The following is a 27,452-nucleotide window of genomic DNA, read 5'->3' on the forward strand; positions in this document are numbered from 1 at the left end:
TTACACCCGGCTCGCCCCAACTAAATTACACCACTATCTTTGTGTTTTTCAACCATTTTTTAAACGAGGTCAAAAATACCATTCAAATTTTAAAAAACAACTTTGGTATTTGTCTTAACTATATAGTTAAAAAACTAATTTTCTAGTGATTAGAAGACACATTTGATTAAAAACTGATAAAGAATTATGTGAATTAAGGCATGATAGACAAAAAATCAATTTCATATTGGCCTTTTTCGAACCCTCTTGTATAGAAAACCGTAGAGCCCTTGATTTTATTATAGATTTTCATCAAATTCATTGCTAATGCAGAATAATAATTATATTTAAATATAATAAAACGCTTAACAATTGAAATTTGAAAAAAATAATTGATTTTAAATTTTATTATGTTGTGTAATATTTTTGGATAAGTGTGATTTTACTGTGATTTCACTACAGAATCACTTTAAATTATTTCATCAAATTTTAATGATTTTTTAAATAAAAAAAATTGTGCAACTTCATTTTTAATTTGGTAATTAAAATTTGTAACTATATGCGATTAAATATGAAGTAAATTATATATTTATATTTTTTAAATAATAGTTCTCTACGGACCTTTATCTGAGTGAGCTCTTCATGGATTGTCACTCCTCCATATTAACTTCATTATAATTCTATCAAAATCAAAATTAATGATGTTAAAGTGATTTAACTAAAAATGCTCGTTAAATATCTATTCTTATCATTTTTTGTTATCTATTTCTAACTTCTATTTTCAATTATAACTAATAATTTTTTTTTTTAAAATGTATAACTTTCACTTATAAATGTTATCCCAATGAAATGGCTTTTGAAAGTTATACATTTATAAGTAAAGTTATATAATTTAAATGTACATATTTAACTAAAATTAAGTAAGGTTATTTTTAATTTTTATATAATTTAAATGTACATATTTAAATAAAATAAAATTTAAAATTTAAAATATATTATTGTTATTAGTTATGGGCAAGTTATGTCCAAAATCAAAATAGGTTGGGAATCAATAATATATAATGGAAATGAGTTGGGGTTGGGTTGTGTTAGGAGTTTAAAAAGTTAAAATACGAACCAACCCAATATAATCGGCCCAACGAAAATCTAAGCCAACTAACCAATGAGTTTGGATGGTTCGATTTGGTCGGCACAATTAAGGGTTGGTTTGAGTTGGTTTGAACGAGTTTGCTAACCCATGAGCAGCCCCTGACGCTGTCATGTGTTTCTCCTGGACAATAAACTGTAGCACAGATATGGCTCCAGATATGCAGACTTGCAAATAACCCGAGACTCAAGAGCACTGATTACCGTAAACAGCATTAAGATTTAACACGTAATTTGGCATATTCGTAAAAATGTCTTAATACAGTATTAAGAAAAATATCTTGGTAACATCCTTAATAACAAGTAGAATCTCTAAATATATCCAATGGGATCAGATTAAAATAAATAATTGCCCTTCACAAATTTGATATTAAAGAATCTCCAGACTCAGAAAGCCAGCATCCCTCTATTTAGGCTGACCATCTGGCCTCCCCGAGCAGAATTATTATGGTAGCTTCTACCTGTGCCTATATACGAAGAATCTTGGTATCGAGTGCTATGATAACCCGAAGAATACCCTCCTCGTGCCTGACCACCACCATATCCAGATCCGGTGCCACTAGGTGTGAATGGTCTCCCGCCACCATATCCAGATCGAGTACCATAATTGCCTTGCCTTCCGTGTGAGAAAAGCATGTTATCTTGCCACTTACCTCCACCACCACCAGTAGCATAATCCTGACCATCCCTGCGCCTGGTAGATAACGGGTCTAGACCAACTCCAGCTATTGCTTCCACTGCTCTCTCATTGCTTTCCACAAGGACTGACAGCTTCTCTGCTAAATGGAATGCCAAAGCCTGCAGCCTAGAGTGCTCAACCTCATTAAATACTATGCACCGTGATGGTTGATCCAAACTTGCATGGAGCTCCTCAGTGATTATCATTTTGCTTATAATAATGTATGTTTGTGAATCTGTTAGATCAAACATCTCGGCAAGCTGGTCCAAGCCCAGAGACTGATATGACCGTGAATAAGTGAAAAGGTAGGTCCTCAGTGCTTCTTCCTTTATTTTGGTCTTCAGCATCTCAAGAACATTATCTCGGTCTTTAAGCAGCCTCCAGACATCAAGGGATTTGATAACTTCAAATGCCTTCTGAAAGTCACCTTTGCTCAAAGCTCTTGTGGCAGCCAACACATGGTCCCTGACATTTTCAGGGGGACCGGTGAACGTCTGCCTCTCGCTGCTTTCAAGCAACCGGCGAAGCGTCTTACTGATGAATTTGCGTTTTGCATCAAGAGTGTTGGCTGCAATGTTGGGTACCTCAAGTAACATGGCACATATCAAATGTACAGCCTCTAGAAGCTCAAGATTTATGTGCATGTGATAAGGCATCTGACGCCTCCTCTCCATTCGTTCCTGATGGTAATTCAAATGCAGAGAGTCAATTTTTAAGCAATCAAAATAAATTATACCAAGTACCAGTGTGTGTTAAAATTTTCAGCTAATACTACAAAGATAATCTGCACTGTGTAGAAGAAACAAAATGTTTAAATTCAGTACAAGTAGATGTATGGAAAGTAATACATAAATTAAAGTCTCGCCTTTATAATTACATGTACAAATCATCCTAAAATGTTGGGGGATTCAACAAAAGTACAGGGATTTTAAAGACATCTTGCTCTATCATGGCTGGCAGATAACTATACTGTTACACTTACAAAGGCTCAGCTATAGTGGCAGTTCACACATGTGTACCTTTAAAGGCTAACTTTAATGCTAAAAGAAGTTTCCAACACACTACCACTGTTAAAGTATCAACTGATGGCAAAAGTACTTGATGACAAGTTTAATTTGCAGGTGAAATAAGAAATTAACATTAATGTCTTATAAATCCTATATTTTCCATATTTTCTCTAATATTTATACATTCTACTTAAATTCAAAACGATAAATCTAGTCCCAGATAACAAGGATACCCTAACACCACATCAACTATTTAGACAGTAGTACATAGAATAGGTAAACCACTGTGATTAATTTCACAAAAAACAGGACGAAATATCCCTCGTGGAGCCTCTTTTTACAAAAAGATGCAAAAACACTTCACTATTTGTATGTGCCACACTAATACCTTTACCTTCCATAAGACCAACAAATACACTCATGCTAAGGAAAAGTTATTAATAACATTCAGAAAGGAAAATGTTCAAATTTGAGAAACTCAACTAAGTTCAGTTATTATCACTTATCTAATCCATATTTGGATGCCACGAAATATCACACAAAGGATTCATTCAGTTAAAGGCAGCATAATAGATTTTTGGGTCAACATCTTAATGAATTAATGAAATTTTGATGTTCATTATGGTTGTTGTCTTTAACATCTACATACTCTTCTAGTAGGATAACAATTTCCAAAATCATATGTTATATATAATGTCATTATGGGACGGACAGTCAACTTATGGAGGTACAACTTTTTACCAATGAATTTGTAAAAGCATAATACCATAGATAAGATAGGTTTAGCTCAAAGTTTATGTCTACATAAAAAAGGAAAGAAAAAGAAAGAGCATATATATACCTGCTCTGGAGTCTTATCATGATAACGGGTTTGGGAGACACCCTGTGCCAGCAACTCTTTCACCCTCCCACCTGAATATAGCTCAGAGAGGCAACCATGGCATTCAGAAATAAGCCCTGCCCTGAATGCGCACAGGCCAAGCTGTGCCATTACTCTATTGAAAAGTATTTGGGTCGAAATATCCATGTGATGTATGCTATCCTGCAAGTGGCTCATCAGCAGCAAGTCACGGGCAGTTGAGAACTCATCCATTATAGAATGATGGTATATGTCACAAAGCATTGCTCGGGCCTTTGTTCGCTCATCTCCATACTTGTATATGACAGAAACTAGGATATCCAACAGCATTCTGCCACTTTCTGGAAAGGTGGGTTTCCGTGAAACAAGCTTTGGAATAATAACAAATTCAGGTGGACCCTTATTTCCCTCAACTGACTTGTAGCCCCCACTTAATTCAGTGGTTCCACTCTCTCCATCTTCAGTTTGCTCAGCCAGCTTTCTCATGGCATCATATACTTCCTGCGGTTTACAATATATGAGTTCAACCCTCCTTAAGGCTACTTTAGCAGCAGCCTTATTATCCCCAACCCGTTCCAAATATTCCTGTACATTTTGTGCAAGAACAAGAAAGACAGGCTCATCCCTTAGCCTCTCAACATAATCACGAGTATGAGGATCAATGATTTGCAGGCTCTTGAAGAACTCAACATCTATCTTTTCAAGGAAAGCAGCCAAGTTTCCCCAAATCCGGATTGTCCCCTTAAACTCTGGTCCTTTCTGCGTTTCATTCTCATCAGGCTCCACTGTGTCATCAACAAGAATATTTGGATACAAAGCAAGAATGTCAAGTGCAAGAACCATATTTTGCACACACTTCTTCCACACATTGACCGGCATGTGCCCACTTAGACTTGGATTTACATCAAACTGTGCAGAGATTAAACTAAAAAGAATCTCCAGCTTTTGAGCAGGAGTCTTGGCCACCCTCGGCAAGAAGGTAAGCTGCTCAACGAGCTCAACTCTTCCTGTCCCCTTTCTTCCACGTGCAGCAATAGTCTCTTTGAACTTTTTGTTGACGAAATCCCACGTGATCTGACTTGGATCCTGGAACTGCTTATCCATAAGCTTATCTTTCTTGCTCATTTTCTTCTCCCAACCAGGACCAGCTTTATCATCTTTGTCATCATCTTCTCCTGAATCCGACCTAGGCTTCAACAGGTCATCATCGGATTCGCTACAGCTCAAACCATCATCATCCGAAGTCTTATCCGCTTCACCATCATCTTCGCTCTTCGGATTCTCTCTAAATTTATTCATCGCCTCCTCATACTCTTTGTTATGTTTTTTCACTTTCTGTTTCATTGCATTCAAGGCCTTGGCATTACTACTACTCATTTTCTTCTTAGCCTCCTTATTTGCCAAAGACTGCTGCAGATAGTCCTCAAGCATCACAAGAGCCTTAATATAAAGATTCGGAACTTTTTGCGCTTCGGTAACCCTCATAAACTTTTCAAGCTGCTTATTAACCTTATCAAAACTCTCCTGCACACTGACCCAATCATTAATCTTCATTCCATTTTTTAACAGATCAACAGCTGCAGCCAATTCATCAAGCCTCTTATCCTTGGCAGATCTAATAACACGCTTCCGCTCAATAGAATCATCATCATCACTTGAAGAATCTATTAGATACTTATTATAATCGTCCTTATGTGGCTTATCTTCCGCATCCCAATTATCATTATCAACATCAATGTCACTCTCTTCATCTTCGGTGGTACTGTTCCCCCCCTACATTACCACAAAACACCGCCAAAATAAAATTATCATTAATTCAACCATTATAAATAACATAAACACACACATTGTTACAAATTAGTAGAATGATTGACACAGACACGGAACATAAATGGTAAAACAAAAATCGAGATAGTAACCGAAATCCGAAAGTCGTTACAAACCTGAGCACTCCAAAACTTGGAATCCATCTTGTTGTTTAAAACTAGGTCTCGAAAATCAAAAATCACAAATAAAACTGCACAACACAAAAATAAACAGATATTACTAAATCAATCAAAAAACTACATCATGCAATAAATCCAGCCTCAAACATCTTCATTACTTCTATCAAAACTTGAGCGTGCGTGTCTGTGAAGAAATTAGGTATTGCCACAAGACACTTAATTAGATTTCTCTCCCTCCCTCTCTCTCTCTCTCACTTCTCTCTCTCTCTCTCTCTCTCTCTCTCTCTCTCTCTCTCTCTCCCTCCTCTCTCTCTTTCTTCTCTCCCTCCCTCCCTCCCTCTCTCTCCCTCCCTCCCTCTCTCTTCTCTCCCTCCCTCTCTCTCTCTCACTTCTCTCCCTCCCTCTCTCTCTCACTTCTCTCCCTCCCTCCCTCTCTCTCCCTATTCTGTGAGTGTAAATATGCAAATATGCATACAAACAATTTAATGGTGCAATTTTGTGAAGCCTTGATAGATCATGAAAATACATACAATACAAACATATAAGGATATTATGAAGCCCTAATTACAATACGCAAATGAGCAAGAGAAGAATCAATGATAGTGTTGTTACCTTCGCAAATTCTGAGTCTCGCCGAGAGAGAGAGAGATTAGGGTTAAGCTGATAAAAAGATCCGTAAAAATGACGAGTATATGAATGAATTTATAGTACTTCCTTTGCACCCTTGGGATGGGCCTTGGGCTAATTTTATCGTAGTCACCAAAGAGAATATAAAAATAATTTAAATTGATATGAAATAAAAACAATTAAGTTCATTCGTTTAAGGTATTTCGAAGTAATAATGTATTTTAAACATAATTCTTGTTAATAATTTTTTAATCCCTTTTTATAATGAAATTTTAGTAAGTTGATTTGAGCGTCGAAGTCTTGGTTTGTTGATGTGATGGTCGAAGTCTTAATTTTAGGTTAATGTGATGGTCGAAATTTTAGTAAGTTGATTTGAGAATAATAAGACCTAATTGTGATAGAAAATGTTACGAGAATTGTTCAGGCGCTTGAATCACTTGATTTTGATTTACGGATAAAAATTATGACCGTTTTAGTAAAAACGATTTACGCGACAAAATCTGCTACAAATTATGAACTTTGCAAATAGAAATGATCAACTTATAATTATTCAAGAATTATTCAAAAATTATGAAATTTTTACAAAGAGTAAGAAATAGAGTTTATTAAATACCATAAAAATTTCAAATAAAAATATTGATTTTCAATTTTATAAAAATGTCGAAGTCGAGATCGTGTGGAGTAAAAACACCAAACGCAACCCACTGCTTGAAAACTGGTGATTCGGGATTTTCACTCCTATTACCAGAAAACATTTTCAAATATTCTGTTCTAAATTTTGTCTGGATCGCGCATGCGAAAGCGGTACATCCATTGAGTTAACAGTTTGAGAGAAATCAACGTTTTAGTGAAAGCGGTATGAATAGTAAAACTATGTAGTTGACCGAAATTTTAAAATTCTTTTCACCAATTTAAATTCATTTTATCAAAATGAAATTTTTATGATATTAAAAGCACTAAAGAAGCTCCTCGAGATGGTTTCATATTAAAATATTAATTTTTTGATTTATTTAAAATGTTAGAGTGCGAGTCACGTAATAGTAACATTAGGTAAAGTCAACTCTAGAAGACGACTTTGACCGCCCGTTTCGACCAAGGATTGGTACTTATTTCGAGTCGGTCGAATAGTGAAAATTATGAAGTATTGTACTTATTAGAAATATAAGTTGGTGATGGGATTAAGAATACTGATTAAAATTATGATATTTGTTGATTAGAAAACCCGGAACGAGAAGAAGTCGGGAAACATATCTTGGACTTCAGGTAAGTTTACAAATCCTAAACTTTCAAAACTATTGTGCTTGAATTTAACTATTAAAAAAATTATATCTCAAAATATCAATTATTTTTTTTTTAATTTTTAAATGATTCGAATTCTGGTGTATTTAAGTTTAAATATCGAAATAAATCTATAATCTCTACATCATAAATTAGTTATCCCTTTTGATTTTTACACGTATTTTAAGATGTCTTGACCGCATATTTCTGTAATTTTTAATTTTTTTTTTTTATATATAAAAATTTAAGATTTAAATTTTTATTCATAAAAGTAAAATTTTAAAAATAATAAAAAAAAATATACAATCAAGCCACCTTTAAATACACTTAAAAGTTAAAAGTTAAATGGGACAAATAATTTGGTACAAGGTAATCACTTTAGTTTCCAATGTACTTCACGACTTTCAACAAAGTAACAATAAATTTTTAGAATTTTGCAACCCAAAAAGTATGAAAATAATAAATAAACAATTCAAATGCCACACTAAAAGAAGTGGCATCTCTGTTATAGTGATATGTGCTCGGTCTGCATCTCACAAGTACTACATACATGCACCATATATGTTAGAGTGCAATATACAAGTTATTCAATATATTGTTTACTACACAGTGGGAGAAATTCTAGAACACTGCATTTGCCACCCTTGAATATTAGTTTCAAGCATGTCTTGTGACAGGGAAGTAGTTTTTGTGCCTTCTGGATATTGATTGCGTTACCTCAATCTTTCTCGCGCTGATCTGTCCTGCGAGGAGGCTTCTGATCATCTTTGTTTCCCTTGCTCAGGGTTGTCGATCCGTTTCCTTTACGGCTTGAAGCCAGCTCGGTAGGTTCCTCGGTGGTAGAAGAGTGAGGAATGTCTTCATCATCTATTGGTAGTGTTCGTTTTGCTCCATCTAAAGCAACACCGAGTAATATGTTGTCTTCTAATAGAGAAACAGACCTCTCAGTGTCTTGCTTTTGGGGCTTTGCAGGAGAATTCTGTCTCCCAGGTTCTTGGGAAACACGAGAAGTGTTTAAGACAGATGATTCGCCTGATGTTACAGTGCCTCCTGAATTGCTACTAATTACATCACTTGGATATTGAATATTTTTCTTGGAATTACTCGAAATGGATTCTCCTGGTGCTGCAGTTAAGATCTCGGCACTTGATGCTGCTATCTCGTCGACCTTTCCATTTGAGTTGGAACCAGAGGTAGATGCTGATGCATCCTTAGCATCTGTTTCAGAATTATTCAGAGCTGATCCTTCCTTGACTTCTAGGTTGGAGTCTGACTTAGCTGAAACCTTGGTTTTCTCATCGTTGTTGATTTTAGAAGGCTCAATCAGCAAGTACGGGGGGTTCGTTGCAGGTCTGGTACGTGTGTACAAGTCAGAAAATGGTGAACGTTCTGCTTCTGCCTCACCATATGTTTTCAGCACGGTACGAATAGGCGTGGCAAGGCGGGCGCGGTGGTGACTGATAACTCTAAGGAGATCCAGCAATATAGCTTCCTACACATAAAAGACAAATCAACCTGAGCTAATGCATAAAAGACATAAAAGACATAAAGTGACAAAAATTAACAATGTCATCACCAGGAGGAACAACAAATCATCACAGTAACTAAATGATGAACATCATAGAGCTTATGCATCACGAAAAACTGATCAAAGAAACCACATATAGATACAGAAATAAACAATGTTACTTCTACAAAGAATTGCATTACGTCTTGGTAAGAATGACAAACAAATAGAAAATCGACCTTTCTTATGGCCACAATTTTACTAATATTGATTTGTAATTTTTACGTACGAAGCAGGGTTCATATTTTATACTTGTTCTTGCATCCAGGAAATTGCAAGAGTTTTCAGGATAATGCAACACCTCTGCAAAAAATCCTTGCCAAGTTTTCCCCCTTAACTAGAAGTTGATGTGCATGCCAAGTTTGGGCTATGAGAACTTGAAATTAGTTTAGATATCTTAACAGGCATGCTTCTTTTTAGGTGTATCCTCATTCACAGAATGCGCGACACATAGCAGCAATATGATCCAAACACTAAGTAAATAAACGAATATATATGTGCATGGTTTAAATCTCTAGGAGAGCTGAGATTAATCTAATTAACTCAACTTTATTTGATTATTATGAGAAATTATTACCTTGACACACATGTATTCTTCGAAGCGTGAGGTTTTGACGAAGCAAGACACCATAATCTGTGAAATAAGACGGGCAAAAAAAGAAATATTAACACTCAAGACAACTTCTATCCTTTGAAATAATTAACAGAGAAAAGGAACTGCAGATAGCTCTGTTTTTGAGTATTATAGTTTTATGATTTTTGCAATGCAAGGAACAATGTTCACAGAATCACAAGCTTAATATTGCCTACGGTCCAAGCTATATGAATTCAATAGCTGCGCTATACAGTACATAATACTGTTGCACTCTTAGGATTTAATGAAAAGAAGATATAGGGCCTTAATCGAGATTATTAAGATAAAGAATGAGAATGTTAGATTAGACCAACATGAATACCGGATTGTATCCAGTCCCTCCAAGTAGCAAAGGACATTAGAACCCTTACAATTTATATTAGGAATTTGACCCTTTAACCAATCACATTGAACATTTTTCATAAACAAAAACACAAGAACGAAAGTGAATAAAAAATAAAAAACGGTTAATGATCTCTTCTATTAGAAGACTTCACAAAGACTATAATTTGCGGAAGTTCATAGGTTTTACTCTACTACCCATGAGAAATGTATTATGGAGAGAAAATTGTATGTTAGATATGTAATTTGGCCTCCATATGATCTAATATATATCAAACTACCAGATCAACCATAATGCATTCCATCAGAGTTTTATTCGAATTTTAACTGACACTGAAATACAACTATGACAGCTATATTTGATGCATTTATTAAGTATAACAAATTGCTATTTATATACTTAATTAATAACCAGTCTATCATTAATGCAAAAAATTAATAATTATATATGGTCTGATACGCCACAAATGTAATTCAGAAGTCAACTCTGACAAGCACTTAAATGGCTAAAGTAAATAGATAGTGGCAAAACAGAAAAAAAAATTAGCATTGCACTTTTTGGGGGCATTAGCTCTTTATTCTTATGTTAAAAACTTGTAGATTGCATAATGAAAAAATCAAAGGGGTCAGCTGGTACCAAGAACCCGTAATCATTTCACCAAGTTCATTCACTTGTCTGGTTACTTGAGCAATAAATCAAGAGACTTGCAGAAAAAGAAGACAGATGACAGGCTTACCCGAAGTGCTTGGTTTTCCGGATCAATATTGTCTAAAAATATTCGTCGATGCAGATTTTTCTGTTCTACTTGTGGATTTTTAGCCAAAACCTTGCGCATATCTGCTACTATGTTCTGCTCACGGGATTAAGATTTCAGACATAAAAGAAATCACAAGGATTACAGCAAAGCATATTTTAGTTATCAATAAAATAATTAACTATTCTATGTTTCGACGCACATTTATTTTGTTGACATCCAAGTGACTAATAGCGAGGTGGGTTTTCACTCGCCAATGAGTTTTTTGAGTAAGATTCCTCACGACATTAACTGTGAATTTGTGGTTTGGAATGTGAACTGCTTCGCGATCATCGGCTCTTATAATTGTTGGGGACCACCAGCCTATATGCTGAAACAAAAAGTAGTAACTAGATGATATAAGGACATACGAAAATTACCGGATCAAAAATATTATGCAAAAATACAGAAGGGCCAAATTCTATTAAGGTACAGTAATAGACTCTGAGCATCTAACCTTGAAAAAATTAATTTAAATTATAATTTTTTTTTTGAAAAAAATGGACAAGAAAGCAAAGAAGTTAAAACTAAATAACAACCATAAGCTTTAGTTTTTCAGATATGGTGCTTATTTATGGTTCTAGAAAGCTTGCATCCTCAAATTATTGAAATGCAACAGTCAGTTCTCCAAAGACTTTGTAGGAATAAAAGTCATTGTCTTGCATTGGAGTGTAGAAATATTAACTATGATAATTAAGTTTCTAGGAAAAAATTGAGGAAGATGAGTAACTGTCAACTTCAAAATCATTGGAAACTAGTAAGGAATAAGAAAGGAAGGTAGGTATTGCCAAAGGCTTCTTCAACGTTTGAAGGAGATAAATGTTATGTTGTGGGAGATTGCCAAATATTTTCAGAGACTAAAGCACAAGAATGCTTCTCTTTTACTATTTTTAGTATATTCTGATATGTAAATGTGAAACTAGATTTGAAAAGCTAAAACAAAAAAAAAGGTGAGAGTTTCTGTATTCACTAAAATGTATATTACCAACTCCTCATAGCTACTAATTTCATAACTATAAACTTTTTTATGAGCACACAGGCATGTTGTTCTCTATCTATCTTCTGTAACCCTTTTATATGGTTTAAATATTAGATTATACGGAAGAGTGAAAATATAAGGCTTTAACACAGGGCATCAGGATCACGATTACAAACCTCAACTGTACCAGAAACTTCATAGCCCCCAATGTTGGTCTGAATCCATTCATTCAAAACAAAAGGTCTTGATGCGTGGATCATCACACTTGAAAGAAAGTTTGTGAAAATCTGAAAATTTCAAAGGAAGATATTGATGTCCGTAAACTTATTTCTTCAATGAAAGGAAGCTCTATATATATATTTTCTTGTGATTATCCAAACTTTTGCATTTATCTGTCACGGCCTTTCACCACCTTATAAAATGAACACTTTCGAAGAAACAAAAGTGAAAACACAAAGGTGGTCTGTACCTCACGTCCAGCAAGAGTAATCAACACAGTACCAAGACCCCCGGCAGTAAGCCATTTTTGGGTAGAGAAGCCCAACAACTCCATGAACAACGAAACACCAGCAACCCATACAGCAGTATAAACTGCTTTTCCAGCAAATTCAAAACCCATCTGAAAAGCCAGAACGTAGTTCAGTAATAAAATTTATTTGGAACCATGCAGTTAACTGTTTGTTTGCAAATTAGGGTACCATGCTTGTCAATATAAATTATAATATTGTAAAATAAGTCTAAAACATAAGGAACCAAAAATAATTAATTATAGATGTCTCAGAGATCGGAAATATATAATTGCAATTTAAGGTTCAAACCAGATTTCTACATCAAGAGATTCGCATTCGCTTATTCTATTAATGGTAAAAAACAAAAAAAAAACTAAATATTCTTCTGAGCTACTTCGGGAAGCTGTGTACTGGCTGCGGTAGAAAAAAATCTCAAGCGATACGGGAAACCCATTTGCAATAACCCTTATATAAGGAAATGCATTATCACACCAACACCCTCAACATTTCTCCTTAATACTCTCAAGTTTTTGCAGATTGGAGGTGTTTGGATCCTCTAATCCTTATAATCTTCTTGCCTCTAATAAGAGGTAAAATAGATTAGCTCTACAGGCACTATATATATGATTGCTGCTCTTTTTATGTTAAAACACAATGCACACATGTCACATTTGACACTTCAATTCTAAAGCTTTTAGAAAATAAGGATACATAATTGTGAGACAAAGTTATATAAGAATGACATACATCTCTTTCATCGCTAATATCTTTCGTTTCCATGAAAAACTTCTGTGTTTGTTGAATCAAGCTGCCAAAACAATGTATAAACATTACAATCCTTTACCATATGTATCTTGTTCAACATGAATGATTGAATAACTCGCATTCTATCTCACTATTAACCTCAACATTGTAGAAAAAAATATAGTTAAATAAATAAATAGACATAAAATTGAGAAAAGTTTGTAATAATTATCAAAAACAGTAAGCAGACATTTTATCTAAATCTAACCAGATATGTAGTAAAACTAGAGGGAAGCTCATGTCCATCACCAACTCCCGGTGATAAATAGGACATCTGGTCTAAAGTATTATGGGTTTTTAATTCATACCCAGACTGATAAGTAATATTAAGGATACCTCTGGCTTGTGTTACCGCGCTCATGCCATTTTACAATTATGGTAGAGGTCCTTTAAACTTGGCTTGCCTTTCATATTGAACAAAAGAAAAAAAATATTTTGCAAAGGGACAGACGTCACAGACCATAAATATGTACGTTTCCTTACCTTGAAAAACAATAGGCAAAAGCCAGCACTGCAGATAATGACTGTACGAAACTGAGAAGTCTTTGCTTGACGACCTGGCTTGCAACTGAAGGTAGAATAACAGGATCCAATACTCTGAAAGTTTCAAGGCGTTAGTAGTTAGTACTAAAATGGTCAATGGTCTAGGTCTTTGGCTGTGTGTCTAGTACAGTACAACTGCCATGCTACATATTACATAAATTGACTATGGAGTGTGGACTGTGGACTCTGGTAATAACCTGCAGATTAGTGCTGCACCAGACCATAAAAGCAAAGGTCGAACATACGACGTCAAAACATAGTGTGTGCTGCTACTTCTCCAACTATTATCATTTTTCTGCATCAGATTGTTCAAGTGAGTTTCAAAAGTTGTAGGCCTTCATATTTTTTTCAAAAAAAAAATGTGATTTGGTTGAAATGTACATGCATACCTGGAAAAGAGCTAGGCATGATCTCACTAGTGGAACAAGTCCCCATGCAGCAAAAGCAAGGATTCCAATTGCTGGTAATAACTGAAGCACAAGGGATCCTCGAGGGAAAGCATTGTATGACCTGTGATCATATATAAAAGTTATAAGTTTACAATTATTCTGCGATGGAGGGAAAAAATGGGTATCTTGTTATCAGTTCAATATATTTTAGTCTGCCATTAACACATACTCCTTTTTAGTACAGAGTACAATATAGCCTCATCATGAGGTTTTATAATCATTTCATAGCATCCAAATTTTCATATAAAATCACAAGTTTGAGTTTTTAGAAAATGAGTAAAACCTTTTTTTTGAAAGGTGAAGTGGATCCCGTAACTTAACATTAAAGTGCTAGATGTTCCGAAAATTCCGAATAAAATAATCGAAGCACAAAAACAAAACAGTGGTATATTCTATAAAACAAATGTAACTTATGAACTCTTGAGATAGAGCAGTTATACTTCCGATACATTAATGTAGTTAGAGCATCTCCAATAGCCTCTTTATTCTAACTTTAACTAAAAATTTGAGGAGTGAGAACAAAATTGATGCTCCAAGAGACTCTTAGTGGCTCTTTATATCACTAAGAGAACTCTCCTCAACTTTAAGAGCATAGTTACACTCTTAACTATTATTATATTATATATTCTTAACCCCACTATCTTTCCCTCACCATTTACTTTTGTTCTTTTGTGAATTCAAAATATTTTTAATAATAAAATATAGATTAAGGAGTTAATTTAAAGAGCATTGTTGGAGATGAGTACATATTAAATCACTAAGAGTCAATAATTTATATTATTTATAAAGAGTGAGCTAGGAGTCTCTTGGAGATGCTCTTATAAAATAGGCAGACCACTTAAACACGTATGCAACAAGGAGGCTACCTTACACAACTTGAAAAGAATGTATTATCTTGATTTTAACCAATATACATATAGAAAAAACATTACTTGACATTTAACATGTCAATATCAAATCATGTAACACATTTTTTTTATTAAGTGTCATTTAGTTCCAAGTATTCGTTAAGTAGGATTTAATATATAGGAAAAACCCAGCACAACAAAGGTATGTAGCAACCTCACTATGTTCCTTCCTTGGAAGATTTTGGATTTCACATCTGCTGTATCCATATATGCTTCTAAGTTCGACTACATCATCTTATCTACGACCCTCACCGAGATGAACTTCTAAATAATTCATTTAGACAAATGTCCTCCATCACTTTCTATATTAACATATATCGTCAATGAAGTAAAAAAAATATGTATCGAAATTCAAGTTCTATTCAATATAACATCCATATGTAGTACAACAACATTCTGCTGGTAACAAATTCTAGTTGTGTAACAAATAAACCATAATTGCTAGAAGTTGGACAATTGTTACCTTGTCAACACTGTGGCAATTTTTTTCACAAGTGGAATTTCATGTCCATTGGTCGGTGTAAGAGTGGAGCGGCAGAAGAAGACACTATATCTAGAAAGTACAGGACTTAGATGCCGTTTTACTGAGTTCACTAGATGAATACTCCAAGCATCCTGTAACTGCAGATGTAGCAAAATAACAAAATGCCATAAACAAAACTGAAAACGATCTAATATTAATTCGTATCGATCACACAAATAGGGGAATTTTTCCTGTCAAAAAAGACAATTAAATCGGACAGAATGATATGAATTTTGTATTGAAAAAAATAAGCAATCCTTAATAAGCTTCTTTGCTATCAGACAGTTTAATAAACAAGACTGTTCCAATTGAAAAAGTAAAATCGATTATTTAATCATCAGACTTAGTTCTATGAGCAAATTACTTGTATCTTAATTGTTGCCCCTTGTCACTTGTAACCTAATGTATAATTTCAAATATGAAATTACTATCTTAAAAACACGGTTAGTAATTAAAAGCTTGTCTTGGGTTCAATTTGGGATAGTTTGATTAAGGCAATCACTTGTAGGCTGTAGCTAACTACTTTTTGGTGGAAATTATCCTTACTTATCATGTCATCTTGTTGTAAGGATTTGATGGGGGTTTAGTACATGTTTTTTCACATTACAAATTGTATAGAAGAACTCAAATTATAGGTTCAAAGACTTAAATAACCTTCCAAAAAGAAGAGTGGAGGTGTTTGTCATCATTTTAGATGAGGTACTCAAACTCACAAGGGAAGTTTTAAGTCAATTTTCCTCTGAATTTAGTTGGATTATCACTTTCTGCAATAGTAAATTGAAGTATTCAACAGAACAATACACACTTGAATTGCTAGAAGGATAAAACAAGATAAAAAAAACAAAAGAAATGACAAACTTCTTCAACGACATTATTAAAGCAATAATGCAAACACATTTTAAAGCATTTATGCAATAGTCAATTGAATAGAACCATACACGCTTAAATTGCCAAGAGGATAAAACTAGATGAGAAAACAAATGAAATGACTGAAACAACGACTTTCTTCTACGCCATTCTTAAATCATGTCCAAACATTATATGGAACACTATGACGACATCAAGACCAGGAATACTTTGATTGAATAAATCCTAATTCAATTAATAAAACAAAGTAAACATACATTGCATCATAATTAAGAAAAGCAAGAAACAATATTAATACGAGTGAAGTCTACAAACACATACCGCAGCATGGGAAGAAAGAGCAATACTAAATACACGAAACCGATCCTTTCTTACTGTTCCCTACATTAAACCAACTAAGACTAATAAGCGAAAAAAGAACAAATCAGAGCAACATGGATACGAATACGATCAATTAACGAATGCAGCCTACTGTCTCCTGACCTTGTAACGGCTCATAATCCGTCGATTATCATAAGTACAACGCGCATTTACTTCCCGCACGAATAGCAGGGAACTGGAAGCAGCCATTATCACAAAACAAAACAATGCACATCCACATGTAGCTTAAACTTGCATTTGTAAACTACTACAGAACAAGTAAACACAGAGTATCAAAGTCAATTACACAGCAATTTAACACAAGTCAAGCTAATTACTAATATCAAAATCAATTACATGTAATTTAATTATGTAATCAATTTATCACACAACGTAAATGCAAACACGTTAACTTCGAAGTCTATTATATAAAAATTAAATATAGTAACATATACTATTGAAACAGTATTATTAAAGTCGAACGAACAAAAGATAATTCGTTGGTCGATATAACGGAATCGAAAACTTACGGGATGAGGTTGCGGAAAAAGTGGGGGAATGATTGTGTAGAGGTTAACACAAGTGTAGCGTGTTGGAATAGAATGGCAATTGGTTTTTGGAATGTGTAGTGGGATTGAAACACGTGAGTTTATCTTAATTTGGTACCTCTTGAAATTGACGTTGTCGAGTCTCCTCGATTTTGGATTAAAATAATTTACATTCTACTTTCTATTATATCCACAAGTTTGCTTTGCTGCTCAAAAACGTGTATTTGCTGTGGATATTCCATTTGTTTGTTTTTATGTCCGTTTTATTTAAATAATCAGATATTAATCGAATTTGGTTATTTGAATCCTTCCACTTTGATCTAATTAAACTTTACTGATTTGAGGTTACATACATATATATATATATAGTTCATCTACGAGTAAAGACAAATATGTAAAATAATCGAATAATCAAGTTACAAATCTGCGAGGTGAACATGTTAAGATGCTGTCAAACCTCATTAAATCGCAACTGCGAGGTGAACAGACAACAAGATGCTGTCAAACCTCATTAAATCGCAAAATCTAATCATCAAAATACATCGAAATACATATTGAGCTGATCTTGCTCTCATTACAATCCTAAAATAAATTTCATTTTATTGATTAATTCATTTTATTTATTTTGAAATTTGATTGCACCGACGTAAATCTCACATAAAATGATAAAAATAACTAAATGTTTAAATTTTTCAATAAGTTGGATTAATAACTTTATAACAAAAGGTGTACATTCAATCTATACTCGCTCTTCGTACTAAGAATATACTGGGAAACAAATTACAAGCCTGGGTAATTATATAATTGCAATTAATAATCATTTCAAGAACGAAAATAGGGATAGAGGAATAAAATGCCCAAACACCATTTCAGAAGAAAGGATTGACACCTTCCTTGGTACTCAGGAATCACACATAAAGAATGAGCATGATATCATCTACCAAAAACAAAGAAAGCCTTACAAGATTCACTCTTTCAAAACTCAAACGAAGGAATGGTGGTACCAATAGGGAGAATTTGTGTACACCTGTCTTCAAGCCAAAGCACGGTCTAAGGCGACAGTGTAGGTTGGCATGTGTGGTCAGTCCTGTGTCCATATGATTTAACCCGCATATGACCAACCATTTGCTGATATCAGTTGAATGTCCAAATGACGTGTTGAGTTGAATCTGTAATCTCAATAGTAAAGACCCATTTCCAAGCTATGTTTGCTACTTTTGGCTTCTATGTTTACTGGATGACATATATCTATGTCCATGTGCGCATGTATACTTAAATTAGGAACAAATCTCTAATATTACTTGGCTCAAGCAGTCGCATGTTCTTAATTCTTGCAGCAGGTGACTTCACAGATTAAGCTTGACACATGCAATCAGGAGCAGGATAAGTATATATGGATTGTTTCTCCTTTCTTAGCCTTAATTGCCCTTGCCTGTTTTTATGTCCATTCCGTACTGCTTGCTGGAATTCTGTCCAATCCATGCCCGTTTTTAGAAAGAGTTGGCCCAACAGGACCATGTTGGGTCTAATAGTCTTCATGTTATTGTATGCCCGATGCGCTACCTGATGAGAAATCAACAAAAAATCATTCTTTTTTATTCTACTCGATAGGGAAATAATGAACTCATAGCTACAAAAAAAAAAATTAAAGTAATATGAAGGTATTGTTTGCAGTTTGCACATCCATATAGTAAAACACATTTACATAGACTTGCCATTATTACAAGGAATAGTATTACAGATAACCATTCAAGCTACACTTAGATCAGACACATTTCTTCTAAGTGATCCCTCATCATTTATCTGATATCAATTGTTGAGGAATAAAATACAAGGGTAGTTTGGTCTTTGTACTGAGTAGGTACTGGGCTATATATAAAGCCCCGCTTAGTTTCATTTATAGATAAAATTCATCAACAATGTAGCCCTTTAATGAATACAGTTATACAATTGTGTACATATTTATCTTCCTTTCTTTTTCTTCCTTGTTCATCTATAAACAACATGTGTTTGTTATCATGGGATCAGAGCTTAGGCTGGCGGAAGAACTAAGATTCGATTCTCAGCCACCCCCAACAGTCTCACAATTTATCGTGGACATTTAAGGCAATTAATGCCCCAAAATTAGGCGCCGATGTTCCACTCTTCGACCCATAAATGGGCTTTCGAACAAGGGGGAGTGTTAACTATATGATCCTATTGGGGCCTTCCTCTAAAGGAAAGGAAGGCCCCAATAGTATCATATAGTTAACATCAATTTATAATACATACTTAAGATTTAATACTTAACAACTTTCATCAGTTCAAGTGATTGTACATACAATTGGCATGCCTTTTATCACTTAGAGGAAGGACGACATGGGAAGTTTAGTAAAACAGTGAGCTTAGCTCTAAATCATGATTCATATTGTACAAATGAATGTTGAAATGCCTTGGATGGAACAGTGTTTGATCAAAGATTATCAATGAATACATTGGCATGTGTGGGCACTGGCAGGTTAAGGATTTTGACCCAAGGAGGGCCAAATTAACCACCCTCTTCTGAGAGATTTTAAAAAATGTATGCTTCATGAAGAATATTTTATAAAAAAAATGTTGAAAATCTTACCAGTGCATTGTGCATATTGCCTGGGGAAGCAGAAATAAAGATTTCACTCTGCATGCTAACATAATAATCAACTGCTGCTGACAGTGAAGCCTTTCCTTCAATTACAGCCCTCTCCTCGGGAGAAGTAAGGCTTTTTTTATCCTCCATAAGTGGAAACAACTCTCTCAGTGTTGATATTCTAGCCTCTCCTCCATAGACCTGACAATAGAAGTTGTATGTAAAAACGTCAAATGTGATAGTTGGATTCTCCAGAAATTCTAAGACATATCTTGATGCCAAATATTAATAATTCTTAAGTTTAAAAAAAAACTGGTAAATGATTGCTCCAAGGAAAGGAGGAATCTGTGAGAGTATGATAATATGAGATACCTTGTGGGAAGCAAGATATAATCGGGTACTATTGTTGAATCCCAAAGCTACCAGCAGCAGTCCAATCTCTTCAGGAGTCAATGGACAACGTCCTTGACCTCTCAATTCCTCATCAGTAAACTGTGACTTGAGGACTCTCCCTTGCCAGATTACTTGGCGGTATTTGGCAAGAGCTAGCCTTTCAGCTTTACCCCCGCCGAAGTTGCATGCTGAATGGGCAGCCATATCCTGAGCAAAAGAACAAATCTAAATTCACACTCTAAATCAATTATTATCGATTAGAATTTCACTGAACAGAAAATTTTGATAGAATAATTTTATCAAGTCTACACTAATATGTATTATCTATAGAACGACATTGTATCTTGTCAAGTTATTACTGGTAGAAGTCTTGATCAGTATCAAGTTTTTAATTCCAAAATAATAGCCGTACAAGGACTCTCATTTTGACAACCTAATGTGTTGCATATATCCAGGAAATTAACATGAGGGGCAGTTGTCATGATATCACTAACATATGAGCCACAGTCATGTGCTACATAAAGGTTGAAGAAATCCACCATTTTAAGTTATGTCTGTTGAAAAAGATGGATTAAAAGTAAAATCCAACCCCTATGACTACGAAAGACTCTGTATCTTAACCAATAAATCAACTGCTTGTCATAATGTATTTAAAACTGAAATTTAAAGTTCGCAAAAATAAAATATAAGTTAAAAAGCAGAGTATATCAGACCTTGTCAAATCGAAGATGTAACACGACAAACTTTCTATTTTCCCCTTTGTCAATTAAATCTATTTTCTCATGGAAGGACTTGGTTCCTACAGAACTGCTACCGGTAGGATGACCCCGGAGACGACTGATGAGGGTCTCTCCTAACATCGTGATCTGGGGAGTAAATACCAAAGCTTGAAAATTTACCCGACACCGAAGATGCTGAATTTCTGCAGGCATATTGTCAAAAGCCAAACGGTGCGAGAATGGGGATATAGCAGCAACTCCGTAACTGAGATTTTTCAAAACAACATTCATCAGGTAGATATATCACGAGGATGATCATGCATTGTTCAGTTCTCTATACATGAACATTGATGTAATGATGCGGATAAATGAATTAAATTACTATTTTGTCATCACTTAAAAATAGACTAGCTTATAAGCCTATTTTGTCATTGATGCAATGCACGGTTTTTTTTTATATTTCTAGTTATCTTAATTGAAAAAAAAAATTTAATCACGTATAACTTAAATTGATTTCCTTATTAAGTTATAATTACTCTTTATTTTAGATTTTTGGAAAATCCAATTCTCATACAACCCTTTTACCTTATAGTAGGTTTCCTTTCAAGATAATAAGTTCCTTTTTATATGATATAATCTTGATCGTCTATGTTTAAAGATATGAGATTCTTTTGGCAAAAGAGAGGACCAAAATTTTTGGATTAAATCCTTCTTATGCTTATTACATATAACAATATAATTAGTTGTAATTAACTATAAAGTCAAATTATATTGATATTTAGAAATTACAAGGTATACTCTGATTAGCTTAGAAGAATAATGAAAGGATTTATTTCCCATACTTTACTAGTTTCATTATTTTAAAATTTTATTTGTTACTCAAGTATAAGATTTTAATTTTCACACCACTCTCAGTGTTGGAAGACTCTGATTGAATTCATCTAAGAAGCAGGGACCCTTGGGTCACATGCCGAGTCAGCGTGTCGGATACACGTCACATATCCGGTATGACACGCAGATTCTTTCACAACAATAAGTTGAAATTTTATTTTCAGAAATTGTAGTCAGAATCTACGTCAACTAACGACTTTCACAAAATTAAGTATCCATGTGATGTGCATTAGGTATTAAAAAGGTATTGATTCCCATATTCATTTTTGCATAAACTTAAAGATTTTACTTGTATTTGTGTTTTAGATTAATAAATTATACACCCGATTCATTTCTCATGCAATTTTTGGTTTGTTGATAGGTTTTAATATGATTAACATAAAATATATATGATTTTTTTAATATATATATGTCGTGTCCCCCGCACCCATATTATTATATTTGTCGAATTCCCGTATCCCCGCACTATGCACTCGCACTCCTGCAACCGTATTCATGCTTATTTTATCAATAAATTAGAACCTGCCCTATGAGGATTTCATCCATAACCGCAACAGATATATCTTAATAATGTTAATATAAGTTGTCTTCACATAATAGACATGGTGTATATTTTATAAACAATCCGATCCCCTAATGTTCTAGGTGGAAAATATAATTCCAAGGAAGGGTTATGTTTAAGTGTCTCAATTAAAAATTAATGAACAAACAAAACAATATCAATTAGAGGACGAAAGCAGAATATGGATATATTCATCCGAAAATGATGACAAAATTCAAGACGAAAAAATCACAGACAAACCTCTGCAATACGGGCATAACATTTTCAAGGTACCAGTCTGCAGGAGCATGAACTGGTGCTGTTTTAATTCTAGTAGCTCGTATGCCTGTGGCATAATACTCTCGAGTGCTCCATGAGTATTGTTCGGGAAGCTCTTTGACTATAGAAACTTCATCCTTCAGGGTATTGATGAAATGATCGATATCAAATATATCTGCAAAGGAACTGCAAGATACACTTTCAAGTCCAATACAAATTAAGAACTGGAAAGCAAGAAAGAAAGCAACGATATCCAACTCATATAACCTTGAATCTTGCCAAACGGGATTAATTTCAAGGTATGGGATCACAAGTGTTGCACCCATGATTTTAGCGACAGCTACTGCGTCACAAATCTAAAAAAAATTATGATTGAAACAAATATCAATTATTTATTTACTAAATGAAAATAATAGATATAATAAACATACTGCTATACTTGATATAACCAATCTGTAAAACATGATAGAGGAACATACCCCCATCCTCTGTTGATTTAATCCTCCATCAAGAAATACCTGAATATACCCTTGAAATTTCTTTGGGAGGGCTACAAAATAAATATTGTAAAATTTCACTTCTGTTTCTAAAATAAAAAAGTTCCTGGATTTACCATATATGTGTATGGTGTATGACATCCACCACATATTGAGCTTGCATTTCCATGAAGAGGCTCAATTTATACTAAAAAGTTCGTTCTTATTTTCAAACTCCTGTTGAAAATTTTCAAAACTTTAAGCAACAAACTGGAGGACATATAAGGAGAAGTAAAACAGTTCCGGATATATTGTCTTTGAAATTTGGTTATTTACTAGTATATTTCCAACGCTATTTGAACTCTGTTAGTCGTATAATTCATATCTAACAGAGTTCCTAACAGTGCTCAGCACCACATCCTAACCAATATAGTGTCCCACATTTTTGCAAAGGTTATACGAGGAATAAGAACATATTCCTTATACATTGCGGAAAAGTAAATGATAGAAACGCAAGACAAAAGAAACTCACAAGGGACACTGGTAGAATGAATACAAGCTTCCCATCCTTGCTTGGGTAAGGGAGACCACAAGTCAGCTTGTTGCTGATCAGACTGAATAGCCAAAAGAGTAAAAATTCATAATCAATGATCGACACTTTCCATCCCCTAGATTACACCAAATTATACTTTAGTATCTGTAACTTTTTAAATGTCGATTAAATAACATCTTGTATTATAGTGTCATGAACTGAAAAGTGGGTACAACTATTAAAAAATACAAAGTGCCAGTTACTCATCAAATATTTCAAAAACATGTTGGAAGTTTGATGGGAACCGCAACAAAGTAAGAAAAGCTCAAACCTACTTACAATTCCATGCACCAAAGCCTTTTTGAGCAGATGCAAGTGCTTAGGTCTTGGAGCATTCCATTCCTAAAATACATATCAGGAAATCCAAAAGAATTGGTTCAATAAATACATTTGCAACGAAGCTTAGTGGGTAACTTAAATAAACATTTAGATGGGTAAAAGATACATAAGAGTCCCAGCTCATCAAGACAGATTAAATCAATAAGCCTCATCACAATGTCTACGTGTCATCGTGGTGTTGACTTCATGTGATTGCAACAAGTAATATAGTTATTACAAACATACACAAACATTTTTACAAGAAGTTTAATCAGTATTCATGAAAATAAGTGTAATCCACAAGATATGTAACATAATTCAGGAACAAGAGCTGACACTTTAGAGTAATGTAAAAACTAGCATAAAATTAACTCAAAATGATGAGCCATGCTCCAAAAGTGTACATGACCTAAGGGAGAAAAAGAGCACATATTTAAGTAAACCGTCTTCAAATATATTGATTCAAGCTATGGCATGTTTCACTCCAGATCCTATAGGAAGCTTTATACAGACAATGCACAAGGTAAGGCCAAACCCCCTACACGTGTATTCAAGGCATGGACTTTCTCATAGAATTGTTTGACATTCTAACAATGACACAAGAACCTATGAAGAGTGTATGTGACATCTCACATCAAAAGATCAGCTAACTGTGGATGTTTTATAAGGTAAAGTAAAACCAACTACAAGTGCTACCAAATCAACTTGGAATTCTCGGGTCCACCTAAGATAAAGCCATCCCGGATACACATTGCAAGTTACTAGTTTCCAATGCGCATTGTGAGTTACATACCTAGGTGTTTAGTTTAGCTTATTTTCATAAAAGAAGTACTTATCTGATCAGTTTTCATAAAAAGTACCAAAATGTAAGTACCTTATTCAAAAGAAAATGCTTATTTTCTTATAATCCTGTCATCCTATTTTACTGTTCAGGAAAAATATTTTATGTTTTATTCTATCACATTAAATTATGACTACAAATAGATATTGCTTATATAAGGAACAGGGAGTTAACAAACTAATTTGTATATCTTTTATGTTTTAATTTAGGAATAAATTGATTACAATTAATTACGTATTTAGTTATATTATCTATTTAGATAATAGTAGTAGAATAAAATAAATTATTTGTTTCCTTTAATTAATTATGGTAGTATATATAAATAAGTATTTAGGTTTCAGGAAATTAACTGGCTTCCTAGTAATAGTTTTCTAAATAATCTCCTCTAATCATTCATTATGGAATAGTTAAATTATATGGACTGAATCTGCCGATTTATTATGCTTCTTGCTTATGCTGCACCGAGAGAATTGTTTTACCATTTATCCGTTGTTGGGGGGAGATGGTAGAGGCTGGGGAAGGGTGCAACAGGGGATAAAACACCTATCTCCGCAGAGATTCGGCAAGAAATGCAAAAAATCCACATATTCAATTCATATTATTGAACAACTTCATTCCATTATGAGAGATTTCAAGAGATTAGGTAACTATTGCTTAATTAAAGGAACAATGATGCCAATTCTGACAGATTCGGAAAAGTTTATCTGTTCATCCGTATTTTGCTATCTACTATAACATTTTACTAAGATCCTGCATCAAACAAATTATTTATTATATTCTACTATTATAGTCTAAAATCTCGAATGTTCCTAAAGATAATATAACTAAAATACCTAATTAATTATAATAAATTTTATTCTTAAATAATAACATAAATATACACAAATTAATTTGCTAATTTCTTGTTCGGCATCACTGCTGAGTAAAGTTTAACCTTAAATGTCTACTTTTTTTAGTTATATGTTATATTGGAGTTTAATTGTAATGATAAGAAAGACGTTAGAAATGCCGTATTAGTTCTGGAGGATGGAGAAACTAATTAGTGGACTGTCTTCTTTTAAATTATAGTTGTAGTTAAAATGTAGTTAAGTACTAGTGTGTTGGATAGGGTAAAAATGGATTAGTTTATTGGGTTTGTTTCATGGGTTTGTTTTAGCTGATTAAAAAAATTATGTTTGGATTCCTGTTAAACAAACACCATATGTCGGTTTGCAACTACTATGATCATATTTTTACTACACATGCGCTAATTCGCTAACAAGAATCCAAACAGAAATTTTTTTAATCAGCTAAAACAAACCCAATAAAGTGATCACTATTTCCCTATCCAACACACCAATACTTAACTCCATTTTAACTACAACTCTACCTCAAAACAAGAACACTACACTAATTAGTATCTCCCTCTTCCGCAACTAATACGACATTTCTAACACCTTCCTTATCATTACAATTAAACTCCAATATAATAAATAACTCAAACAAACTAGACATTAAAGAGTAAACTCTGCTTACTCATTATTCGCAGCTGAATTCAAATATATCCTAACGCAACACGCGAGCTCACAATAATTCTATGTGTTTCTACATCAAACAGTATAAATTATATCAGACTAATCTCAATAAAAATTATACACATAACAGCACAGTATTAAATTAAATAGTCATCATCCAATTCCAATTATGAACAGAAATTGTACAATCATTTGTATAAAAATGTAATCAAACTAAATGTAACTAAAACAACTGTAAAAACCTTAAATTAATTCAAATTGGAGAGAGAGAGAGAGAGAGAGTCATTTATACAAAAGAGGTAATTAAACTAAAACAACTGTATAACATTAAATTAAACGAGAGAGAGGGAGAGAGAGAGAGAGAGAGAGAGAGAGGGAGAGATTTACAGAGAATAATGAAGGATAAGCGCCACTTAACGGAGTGAATAGATTGGGAAAGATACTAGGCAATAAAACAACGAAAATCGCAGCAAATGCTAATTTTTGTGGCTGATTTTGTAAGTGTTTGAGCTTCATGATTCGATTTAGAAACTACAAATGAGTTGGTTAAAGGCGTACATGGAGTTTTGAGCTCTAGTTATACAATTCCATTCCATTCCTATTTTTATTTATTTTTATTAGCGGATCGGATCCAATTTTTGCCGGAGTTTTTACTCTTGGACCTCCTTTTGCTATTGTAAACTTGGGCTTCGGCCCTAGTAAATAAGGCTAAGAATTTATATTGTACTACTCGGGCCAGTAAATAAATTTAAAGTACAGTATCATCTTCGGCCCATAACACTAAAATAATGTTATTTTTTAACTCTACTTCTTTCTTTTTCTCTCACCTCTCTTAAACATCAATGATGGGCGGGGCTTTCGCCGATTTATCCGGTGAAAACCACCAAATCTTTTTATTTGTTTTGTTTGATTTTTTTTCTTTAATAATCTTCCTC

General features: G+C 33.9%; 3 protein-coding genes across 5 annotated transcripts; all 3 read right to left on the reverse strand.

Annotated features, from left to right (window-relative positions):
- Nucleotides 1–1,340: 1,340 nt before the first annotated feature.
- Nucleotides 1,341–6,324, reverse strand: LOC141688799 (eukaryotic translation initiation factor 3 subunit C-like). Its single transcript, XM_074492911.1, has 4 exons — nt 6,229–6,324; nt 5,614–5,687; nt 3,653–5,443; nt 1,341–2,484 (listed from the first exon to the last, which is right to left on the reverse strand). The coding sequence occupies exons 2-4, from the start codon at nt 5,638–5,640 to the stop codon at nt 1,513–1,515; spliced, it is 2,790 nt and encodes a 929-aa protein (XP_074349012.1). The 5' UTR covers nt 5,641–5,687; nt 6,229–6,324; the 3' UTR covers nt 1,341–1,512.
- Nucleotides 6,325–7,970: 1,646 nt separating this feature from the next.
- LOC141690053 (mechanosensitive ion channel protein 3, chloroplastic-like) lies at nt 7,971–17,493 on the reverse strand. Of its 2 annotated transcripts, none has more exons than XM_074494638.1 (14): nt 17,331–17,493; nt 16,924–17,065; nt 16,762–16,821; nt 15,514–15,671; nt 14,083–14,203; nt 13,891–13,988; nt 13,634–13,747; nt 13,094–13,154; nt 12,307–12,456; nt 12,014–12,124; nt 11,022–11,189; nt 10,802–10,915; nt 9,666–9,722; nt 7,971–9,013 (listed from the first exon to the last, which is right to left on the reverse strand). In XM_074494638.1, exons 2-14 carry the CDS (start codon nt 17,008–17,010, stop codon nt 8,240–8,242), a joined length of 2,073 nt encoding a protein of 690 aa, XP_074350739.1. In that variant the 5' UTR covers nt 17,011–17,065; nt 17,331–17,493; the 3' UTR covers nt 7,971–8,239. The 2 variants fall into 2 exon arrangements, with proteins under 2 accessions (XP_074350739.1, XP_074350738.1); XM_074494637.1 differs by having other exon boundaries at nt 16,924–17,068.
- A 651-nt stretch (nt 17,494–18,144) lies between these two features.
- Nucleotides 18,145–27,102, reverse strand: LOC141692926 (O-fucosyltransferase 31). Of its 2 annotated transcripts, none has more exons than XM_074497887.1 (10): nt 26,905–27,102; nt 24,124–24,186; nt 23,785–23,866; nt 23,256–23,326; nt 23,044–23,132; nt 22,759–22,962; nt 21,060–21,330; nt 20,326–20,553; nt 19,957–20,154; nt 18,145–18,911 (listed from the first exon to the last, which is right to left on the reverse strand). In XM_074497887.1, the coding sequence occupies exons 1-10, from the start codon at nt 27,031–27,033 to the stop codon at nt 18,702–18,704; spliced, it is 1,545 nt and encodes a 514-aa protein (XP_074353988.1). In that variant the 5' UTR covers nt 27,034–27,102; the 3' UTR covers nt 18,145–18,701. The 2 variants fall into 2 exon arrangements, with proteins under 2 accessions (XP_074353988.1, XP_074353989.1); XM_074497888.1 differs by having other exon boundaries at nt 23,256–23,489; nt 23,785–23,920; nt 26,905–26,923.
- Nucleotides 27,103–27,452: the final 350 nt, after the last annotated feature.

This window comes from Apium graveolens, chromosome 10 (assembly GCF_009905375.1).
Source record: "Apium graveolens cultivar Ventura chromosome 10, ASM990537v1, whole genome shotgun sequence".
Lineage (NCBI taxonomy): Eukaryota > Viridiplantae > Streptophyta > Magnoliopsida > Apiales > Apiaceae > Apium > Apium graveolens.

What these genes read in the sequence shown, in the direction of transcription:
- LOC141688799 (XM_074492911.1), bottom strand. Translation starts at nt 5,640, where the DNA reads ATGGATTCCAAGTTTTGGAGTGCTCAG. An exon ending in CCAAGTTTTGGAGTGCTCAG is followed by an intron (nt 5,444 to 5,613) that starts GTTTGTAACGAC and finishes GTGGTAATGTAG; the next exon opens with GGGGGGAACAGTACCACCGA. An exon ending in ATGATAAGACTCCAGAGCAG is followed by an intron (nt 2,485 to 3,652) that starts GTATATATATGC and finishes AATTACCATCAG; the next exon opens with GAACGAATGGAGAGGAGGCG.
- LOC141690053 (XM_074494638.1), bottom strand. Translation starts at nt 17,010, where the DNA reads ATGGCTGCTTCCAGTTCCCTGCTATTCGTGCGGGAAGTAAATGCGCGT. An exon ending in GGTGCAGCACTAATCTGCAG is followed by an intron (nt 13,748 to 13,890) that starts GTTATTACCAGA and finishes TGAAACTTTCAG; the next exon opens with AGTATTGGATCCTGTTATTC. An exon ending in ATATTAGCGATGAAAGAGAT is followed by an intron (nt 12,457 to 13,093) that starts GTATGTCATTCT and finishes CTGGCTTTTCAG; the next exon opens with ATGGGTTTTGAATTTGCTGG.
- LOC141692926 (XM_074497887.1), bottom strand. Translation starts at nt 27,033, where the DNA reads ATGAAGCTCAAACACTTACAAAATCAGCCACAAAAATTAGCATTTGCT. An exon ending in TAAATCAACAGAGGATGGGG is followed by an intron (nt 23,133 to 23,255) that starts GTATGTTCCTCT and finishes AATTTTTTTTAG; the next exon opens with ATTTGTGACGCAGTAGCTGT. An exon ending in TACATCTTCGATTTGACAAG is followed by an intron (nt 20,554 to 21,059) that starts GTCTGATATACT and finishes TCTTTTGCTCAG; the next exon opens with GATATGGCTGCCCATTCAGC.